This window comes from Solanum pennellii, chromosome 2 (assembly GCF_001406875.1).
Source record: "Solanum pennellii chromosome 2, SPENNV200".
NCBI classification, from domain to species: domain Eukaryota; kingdom Viridiplantae; phylum Streptophyta; class Magnoliopsida; order Solanales; family Solanaceae; genus Solanum; species Solanum pennellii.
In genome coordinates this window covers 40,060,738-40,070,386 of record NC_028638.1, presented here as the reverse complement: position 1 = coordinate 40,070,386, position 9,649 = coordinate 40,060,738, and the positions used below count along the sequence as shown (strand labels likewise).

General features: G+C 30.8%; 2 protein-coding genes across 2 annotated transcripts in view; both read left to right on the top strand.

Moving 5' to 3' along the window:
* LOC107010718 (cytochrome P450 85A3) overlaps positions 1 to 4,070 on the top strand; it is a 5,458-nt gene extending 1,388 nt beyond the window's left edge. The window contains exons 2-9 of the mRNA XM_015210004.1: positions 702 to 1,026; positions 1,981 to 2,133; positions 2,209 to 2,457; positions 2,632 to 2,721; positions 2,826 to 2,904; positions 3,562 to 3,668; positions 3,750 to 3,874; positions 3,983 to 4,070. Of these exons, the coding sequence (XP_015065490.1) occupies positions 702 to 1,026; positions 1,981 to 2,133; positions 2,209 to 2,457; positions 2,632 to 2,721; positions 2,826 to 2,904; positions 3,562 to 3,668; positions 3,750 to 3,874; positions 3,983 to 4,070 (1,216 nt within the window). The remainder of the gene's footprint in view (positions 1 to 701; positions 1,027 to 1,980; positions 2,134 to 2,208; positions 2,458 to 2,631; positions 2,722 to 2,825; positions 2,905 to 3,561; positions 3,669 to 3,749; positions 3,875 to 3,982) is intronic.
* A 2,381-nt stretch (positions 4,071 to 6,451) lies between these two features.
* LOC107009632 (probable UDP-arabinopyranose mutase 1) lies at positions 6,452 to 9,147 on the top strand. The gene is made up of 4 exons (XM_015208979.2): positions 6,452 to 6,812; positions 7,525 to 7,775; positions 7,860 to 8,028; positions 8,476 to 9,147. The coding sequence occupies exons 1-4, from the start codon at positions 6,507 to 6,509 to the stop codon at positions 8,806 to 8,808; spliced, it is 1,059 nt and encodes a 352-aa protein (XP_015064465.1). The 5' UTR covers positions 6,452 to 6,506; the 3' UTR covers positions 8,809 to 9,147.
* Positions 9,148 to 9,649: the final 502 nt, after the last annotated feature.

Below are 9,649 nucleotides of genomic sequence, written 5' to 3'. Positions count from 1 at the left end.
AAAGAGAGATTTTCGAGCCTGCAAGCAGCAAGCAACAACGGCTTTTCCGCCGTTGCGCGCTAGCTTGTAGTTTAGGGGTATAGTAGGGATATATATATATATATATAAATATTATTTTCATCAAACATTATGAATTTTAACAATATCATATTAAAAGACAAAACACATTTACTATATCAAAGTACAAGTGATCCTATTCATTAAAATATGAATTAAATAAGCTAATTTTATAAACATGTGCTAACATTTTCGATTTTAACATCATACGTTCGCTCTATCATAAATATTTTATTATGAAATAATGATCATGTTACAATTTACAAATGCTTGTGATAAGTCAATCATCTGTCTCAATTAAAGATTATTTTTTCCAAGTCTGTCATAAAATGTACAGGTTAAATACAGTACAAAAAGTGATGTACTAAAAAAACAGATAAATCTATCACAAACCTAAAAACTTTGTTTTCAAAACAAATAATAATTTATATATCGATCTTGAACCTCGTGAATATGAGGTTGACTTAGTGATTGAAGAATCTTGAGATTCCAAGTTCAGATTTTAGGTATTACTTTTTCTTTTCTTTTCTGAACTCCCTTAATGAAAATCTTGAATCTGTCACTGCTTTAGACAGAAATGATGATAATTATATAAATTCTTGCTTAATTAGTGATGTTTTTTTGTTTTTGTTTTGTTGTAATAGGTATGGGAATTTCTTCAAATCCCACATACTTGGTTGCCCTACTGTTGTTTCAATGGATGCAGAGTTGAATGTATATATTCTGAATAATGAAGCAAAGGGACTTATCCCAGGCTACCCACAGTCCATGTTAGACATTTTAGGGAAATGCAATATTGCTGCTGTGCATGGTGCTGCTCACAAGTACACTAGAGGAGCACTTTTATCTCTAATAAATCCCACAATGATCAAAGACCATATTTTGCCCAAAATTGATAAATTCATGAGATCACATTTGAGTGGTTGGGATAATTGCAATGTCATTGATATTCAACAAAAGACCAAAGAGGTGAGCTCACAAATCTAGTATATAATATAGTAGTATCTTTTTTTTTTTTTTATCACTAGTACTATGATTTAGTTTTATATATTCTTCCTCTCTCCGCCCTATAACTTGAAAAAAAAAGAAAAGAGGAGCAGACTCGAGTAAAAGAAGGGATACTTGAGCAGAGGATCGTCTTAAATCGGTGAAGATCGAAATTAAGATGCTTAAGATTCCAGCCTTAATAAAATAGGAGGAGAGTTTGGCTTGAACATAGGTTCAAACATAATTTGAAGGGTCCTAGCCGAAAATGATGAAATTGGGGGAAAACATGGAAGATATTGGCTGTAGAGAGAGTGCCTATCTCTCGTAAGAGAGAGCCACTGTTTTTTAGAGTATATTAACGAGTAGGACAATACTAGCTAGGGTGTGTTAGGTACTTAGGTAGGGAGTCTTTTTTAATTTTTATTTATTAAATATGAAGAAACATGATTTTATGGATAAAAATAATATATGTATATATGTGTTGATCCCTTGATTTTTATTTCTTAAGATTTCTTTGTGATTTCATGACCGTTAGGGGCTTATTTTTTGAACTACGATGATTTGGACTTGATTTCTATGAAATGATTTGTTTGTGAATGTTCTTGAAGTACTTGATTATCAAGAAAAGTCTAGCATATTTTGATATCTTTATGAATATCAAGAATTCAATTACATGATATTCAAATATTTTGCAAGGAGTCAAATATTTTGTTTACTTATTTCTTTTAGGAAAGATCATAAGTCCTAGTGAAAATAGTGAAAACAAGTTTTATAATCGAGTTATCTCACCCTCTTCAAAATATTCAATCCCTCCTAGACCCCACCTCAATAGGATGGTTTGTCTACGTTTTATATAAATACTTTTTTAGATTATATTTTCTGCTTATTTATCGACTATTAGAAAACACTTGTAAAGTGCTAACAAATTGTTCTTAGATGGCATTTTTCTCATCATTGGACCAAATTGGTGGGTTTGCAACAAGCTCATCAATAGCTCAAGAATTCAGGGCTGGATTCTTGAATCTTGCACTTGGAACTATTTCATTGCCTATCAACTTTCCCACCACAAACTATTATCGCGGATTACAGGTAAATAACGTACCATATATTTAACTTATATACACTGATAATATAATTAATTACAGTATGAATGTGTTGATCCAGGGGCGGAAAAACATTGTCAAACTATTGAGGAAAATAATAGAAGATAGAAGAGGTAGCAAGAAAATTCATCAAGACATGCTTGGTTTGATGATGAATGAAGAAGCAAAAAATAGATACACATTAAGTGATGAAGAGCTAATTGATCAAATTATAACAATAATGTATTCTGGATTTGAAACTGTCTCCACTACTTCTATGATGGCTGTCAAGTATCTTCATGATCATCCAAAAGCACTTGAAGAAATTAGAGTAAGTATTTAATTATTAATAGACATTGCTTGATTTATTAAATCGTCTTATCAGAAGCAACCTCTCTATGTTACTTTTGAGGTAAATGTAAAATCTGCGTACATTTTACCCTTTCAGACCTCACTGTTGGATCATACTGAGTATGTTGTAGTAATATAAATTGTAATTTTGTAGAAAGAACATTTGGCAATCAGGGAAAAGAAATTGAGTCTGGAGGATCCAATTGATTACAATGATTTTAAGGCTATGAGATTTACAAGGGCTGTAAGTGTGACAATTTTTCATAAGATTGTTTGTGAAATTAATGCATGTTAGCAAATTGATTCTATTTTAAATATTTTTTGTTCTTTTTTTTTTTTGTGGTGCAGGTGATATATGAGACATTAAGGTTGGCAACAATTGTAAATGGTGTTCTTAGGAAAACCACACAAGATATGGAATTAAATGGTAAGAAAAATTCAGTTGATACTATATGTTAAAATATTTATACTTGAGTATGACAATCCTTATAATGATGGGGATCAGTGTTCTGGTAAATTACTACCACTAAATGACTTTTGTAATATATACCAACAAATTAGCGCAGATAAGAATGTTGAGATGGACGTATTGATTTACTTAGAGAGATAGGATCTGGAATAAAGATATTTAGGACAAGCCGGGAGTAGAGTATCCCAAGTGCTGAACAAGATAAAAAAGGTGAGATTGAGGCGGTGGGCAAGATGAAAAGGAGATGCATACGAAAATGTCCTAGTGAGGAGGTTTGAGAGGTTGATTATCATAGATTTTTTTGGAGAGGTAAAGGTAGATCGAATAAATAGTAGAGAGAGGTGATTAGACAGAATCAGACATGTCATACCTACAACTTATTGAGGACAGTTGCCCGGATTAGACTGTTAGAATGTTAGTAGGTAATCAAGCATTGTATAGTTTCCCTTTTCAGTAGTATTATTAGTTCTCCTACCATCGTATTCTTCGTTTTTATTATTACATGTTATTTTCTTTGCTTCGTTTATAATATATAGCATGTGGTTGCTATTGTTATTTTCTCAATTATATTCATGAATAATTTAACTTCTTACCCTTCATTTCATTGTTTTGCAGGATACATGATTCCCAAAGGATGGAGGATATATGTGTACACAAGAGAGCTTAACTATGATCCATTGATTTATCCTGACCCGTATACCTTTAACCCATGGAGATGGCTGGTTAGTAATTATACTCTCTCTGTCTCATTTTACGTGACACCATTTAACATCTGAATAAATATTGGACGTTACGATTTGTAGGAAAATAACTTGGACCACCAAAGCTCTTTCTTGATGTTTGGAGGAGGTACAAGGCTTTGTCCTGGAAAGGAACTAGGTGTGGCAGAAATTTCAACATTTCTTCATTACTTCGTTACAAGATACAGGTAATATACAATATATATACATGTTACACAACTATATTATACATAAAAAAAAAAGAATTGAATTTCTTATTTGAATTATAACATTATTATTAATGTTGTGGTGCACAGGTGGGAAGAGGTTGGAGGAAATAAGCTGATGAAATTTCCTAGAGTTGAAGCACTAAATGGCCTATGGATTAAGGTTTCAGCTTACTAATTATCAAAATTATCCAAACTCATGTGTTTCCTAATAAATTAAGCTGCAGACTTCTTTTTATGTCTTTATTATTATGTAGAATACACCAAACTCATGTTTGAGATGTGGTGTCTATATACTTTTATGCAATATTATTATAATATATGACATAGACGTTATATATACACCCTTATCAGAATTATTATGCGCTACATATATATTGTGTGTATTGTGTTTGGGGTGCACGTGCATCTATTAGTTTCGAAATAAATAAATTATATATATAATTTTGAGAAATTAATAGAAACCGAATATAGTTAATAGTGTACTCGTGAAAATGATAAAAGGTGGTTTGGACCCATGTGACCTAGGTTCTCTATCCTAGCTACAACCTCTTTTTTTAGCTTAATATTGGTGAATTCGGAGTTTTCAAAATCCTGAATATTGTAATTTGTCTTTTAGGTTGTTATGCACTATGATAATTGTGGATACATTTATGATTCAAGCTTAAATTATTTACTCCTAGAAAAAGAGAATTTTAATGAAATTTTCGATCTTCAATAATTTCACACCTAGAAAAAAAACCTACTTTTTACATTGAAATGACCATTATATATGACTCGCTTTTCCTGATCTTCATTCACATTAAGAAGGTGAAAACCTTTATCGATATTAGTTAATTGTTACTGAATTCAATATTACTATAGACTTTAGGAATATTTAGCAAGAGTGCTAAATGTTTATATTTAGCAGCAATTAAATTATTATTATTTAGTATTGTTAATTAACAGTTGCTAAACATAATTTTCTTCATAAGTTCAACTCCATCGATGCCATTTGATTATATACAAAATATGTACAATGTGTTTGGTTAAAAATAAATTTCAAAATATTAGAAAAGTTATTTTTTGAAAAAAAAAAAGATTTTCTAACTCTTCAAAATCTTAAACGCCATTGTATGTGGCCATAAATATGAACCAACTTCAACTTCACTAAAAGTCTCCAGCGTTTCTCCAGAGTCAACTTTATTTGCATGCAAAAAGTTCACAATTTGTTTATTTTTATACTCTTTTCCCTATGCTTTAATTTACGCACCACATGGTTTTAAAGCGTTATTTAAACATCACGTATTGCACATCAAATCTCGAACCAAAAGGGCGATTTGGACGGATCAAAATGTTTTGAGTTATAATTTATTTTGATTGAAATGAATTACGCTAAAAAATGGATAATAACAAAATTCCTTTAATTGTTACAAAATTTTAAATGCTTCATTTGTTATTTCATGTTATAATATTTGTTACTTCCATATCAATTCCAACTATGCATCAATTCAATTTTAAGTAGACTAAAAAAGGGCATTTTTTATGATTAATTTAGAAAAAAATCGCGTTTTATAAAAATAATATAAGATTATACTGCAGGGCCTGTAGAATTTATGTTTTTCAATTTAAATCATGAGAGTTGCTCAAATGATAAATATTTCTCACTTTCAACTTTAAAATTGTGATTCGAATATCAAAAAAGCAAAAATGATGAAAACTCTTGGGATTTTAATAAAATAATCATGGAAACCATTTGCATTTTGCACTTTGCTCAGTAAAATTTAAATGTTGTCTGACTTAAATATTATACAAATAAAACTTTCCTTATACTTCACGTAGATTGCACTTTAAATGTGGAGCCAAATTTCTGACTTTATTATATGTCGGTGCAACGTAACTATATAGACTATATTAGTACTTCCCACTTTTATTACACATTTTTTTTATCCTTTTTTTTAAAAATAATTTATTTATTTTTTTGTAAGGAGTTAACCATGAAATATTATAAGGCCTTTGGCTTTGTATGTTTAGTTTCATTAGTTTTCTATCTAAATTTTATATTTAATCAAACAATGTCATTTATAATTAATAGGTTCGAAAATTCAATCACAAATAGTTAAAGAACTATTCAGATCTTATGCAACGTATAGCTTAATCAAATTATGATCACAATTAATAGACAAAAAAAAAGAATTATAAGCTTCTAAGTATCGATATATAGGGTGAAAATACAAATAAGAAATTTAAAAGTTCTATTTCCAACTTGTTATAACATGTTACTAGCTCTACTTTATTAACTCCTAAACTATTCGTAGTAAAAAGAAACAAATTGTTATACTATATATTTCACTTTTTAAGCAACGTAAAAAGACATAAAGTTACAATTTATTAATACTAAAAATATTTATTTTTTTATGTTACCTTCCACCAACGCAAATATCGCGAACTTGTCTAGTTTGAATAAGTCCCCTTCCATCTCCCTCCAATTCCTCCGCTCATTCCACTATCTTAACTTTAGCCTTGTTATAAATATAACATATTTTCTTCTCTATTTCTTTCATATATTATTTCTTTCCCTTCTCTATTTTACTAACCAAAAAAAATAAAATCAACTAAAAATTTAGCTAGCACAATGGCTTCTGCTGCTTTGAAAGATGAATTAGATATTGTGATACCAACAATTAGAAACTTGGATTTTTTGGAAATGTGGAGACCTTTTTTTGAACAATACCATCTTATCATTGTTCAAGATGGTGATCCTTCAAAGACCATTAAGGTCCCTGATGGTTTTGATTATGAACTTTACAATCGCAATGATATTAACAAGATCTTGGGTCCTAGATCCTCTTGCATTTCCTTTAAGGACTCGGCTTGTCGTTGCTTTGGTTACATGGTTTCTAAGAAGAAGTATATTTACACCATTGATGATGATTGCTTTGTAAGTGAATTTTCCACCTCTTTGAAGTGAATCTTTTGTGAGTTTAATTTATGTTTACACTATCAGATCACCTAAAAGATAACTGTCGATGAAATTTGAGATTATTAGTTATAACCTAGAGAAAAGATTATGATACTATATATGAGTGTGTATATATAAATTAGATTGAAGTTCCATTTGTTTGAAAATGTAGATAGGATTTTGTGCATATTGTGTCGACCTATATATTGTAACTCGAGTCGTGTAAAAATATGTTATCGGGGTCTAACTCAACCCCAAAAGTTAGCTCATGAGGGAAAGGTTGCCCAAGTTCATTTAAGGAGACTATCAGTCCATTCCCCAACCAATGTGAGACTTTTACCCACTCTAACACCCCCTTCATGCACAGACCTAACTGGAGCGTGGATCGGGAGCATAAACGAGGATGAACTTGATATTGATATCATGTAAAAATATGACACCTAGGTCTAACCCAACCCTAAAAGCTAGATCATGAGTGAAAGACGATTGTCAAGCCCATATCACTTGTAGAATTATGTGAGTTCAAGTAATTGAACTTATTACTTTTCATTTGGCTCCACATCACTTATCTAGTTATGTGAAAGTTCAATTAAAATTATTAACAAATGAGAAAGAAAGATTGTATTTTGAATCAAACACAACTATTCATATGATGATTAATCCAACTTTGTTGAAAATTACTTTGTTTTAGGTTGCAAAGGACCCAAGTGGTCAAGACATCAATGCATTGGAGCAACACATAAAGAACCTTTTGTGTCCATCTACTCCCAATTTCTTCAACACACTTTACGATCCATTTAGGGAAGGTGCTGATTATGTGCGTGGATACCCTTTCAGCCTCCGAGAGGGCGTCCCAACCGCCGTCTCCCATGGCCTCTGGCTCAACATCCCTGATTATGATGCACCTACACAACTCGTCAAGCCTCTTGAGAGGAATACTAGGTCATTTTCTTTTCACATTATTAGTAAAATTTAACTTATATAATATAGAGAAATTTGACTCTATTAGTATTTATTTGTGAATAGGTACGTTGATATGGTGTTGACAATCCCAAAGGGTACCCTATTCCCAATGTGTGGTATGAATCTTGCATTTGATCGTGAGCTCATAGGCCCAGCAATGTACTTTGGACTCATGGGAGATGGACAGCCCATTGGACGTTACGATGATATGTGGGCTGGTTGGTGCTGCAAGGTTCGTTATTTACTTTTCTGGTCTTAAACATTTTTAGTCAACCGGCTCGTCTAGTCATAACCGTATGTAGCCAATGGCTAGCTATATGGTTGTCATGGTGTTCAACTGGACACCATTCGTCAGATTTTTTTTTTTGTATATATAAGTAAGATAATACACGAAATGATTAAATAATATATTTTAGACATCCCTTAACACAACAAATTTGTAAAATTTTCACTTTTATGGACACCTGTTTGAAATCTCTGGCTCTGCCACTGTTAATGTAGATGTCATTATATTGGTATATCTGTATTGATGGTATAATCATGTATCCTATATACAAATTGATTATACACATACTACACTGATAAATTTGTAAAATGTAAAGATCAAGAATATTTTCCTATATACAAATTGATTATACATATAACACTAAAGCTAAATTCTACGCAATTTCATTTTTAGGTAATTTGTGATCACTTGGGATTGGGAATCAAGACTGGATTACCCTACATATATCACAGCAAGGCTAGCAATCCATTTGTGAATTTGAAGAAAGAGTACCTTGGTATTTTCTGGCAAGAAGAAATTATTCCTTTCTTCCAATCTCATATTTTCTCCAAAGATTGTACTACTGTCCAAAAATGCTACGTGGAACTGTCCAAACAGGTCAAAGAAAAACTCGGAAAAGTTGACCCTTATTTTGTTAAGCTTGCAGATGCGATGGTTACATGGATTGAAGCTTGGGACATGCTTAACCCCCCTAATAAAGATTCTGCTAATGCCTCTACAAAATGAACTTATCAAATTTTATGACTAAAAGCGACTAGTAATTAGATCACGTGTTATAATTAAATAATAGACATCAAACCATATAGTTTGAATTGTCTTATCGTGAGTGAGCGTAATGGTATAAGCTTGTCTAGCTGGTGGTGTACTTTGAGTTTAATACTTAAATGATTTGTCATATGTATCCTTTTGTCATGTTTTATAATTGTTGTGGTCTAGGTTTAGAAATATATTTCGACTTGATATGTTGATAATATCAGTGGATGTATTATTCATGTTTTATTATGTTCTTGTAAAATGCAATGAGTCATATATAATGTAAGTTTTCTACTTTTGTTTTGCATTTTATATTTGCTAATGGTGCATTTCCCAAGATTATTAAATGACTATTCATGGAATCAACCCTTATATTGTGCTACATTATTTCATCCAAAATAAAGTGTCAAAGTTCATTAAACTGTATTTTTTTAATCGCACTCAAAGCTTTAATCAAACTGCACATGAATTTGCTATAGTTAAATTATATGAGATTAAATATTATTTAATTATTGATTACGTGCTAAAACTATATATTTTTTAAAAGACAAGCGCGATGCACCATTTATTGATTTATCATATATAATTATGGGTAACGCTAAATAATCAGAAAATTTGGTCATTTGATCTTAAATTTAAAAAGTTTATAATATTTTATTTTATTTTAAAATAAACTCATCATTTTTCCATTTTTTAATTAAAAGAATAAAAATATTTTAAAAGGTAAAATAACATAAGTAAAATACCATTATGATCAAATTCTGGCCGAAAAGGGTTTTTCCTAAAATCACACACACACACACACACACACACA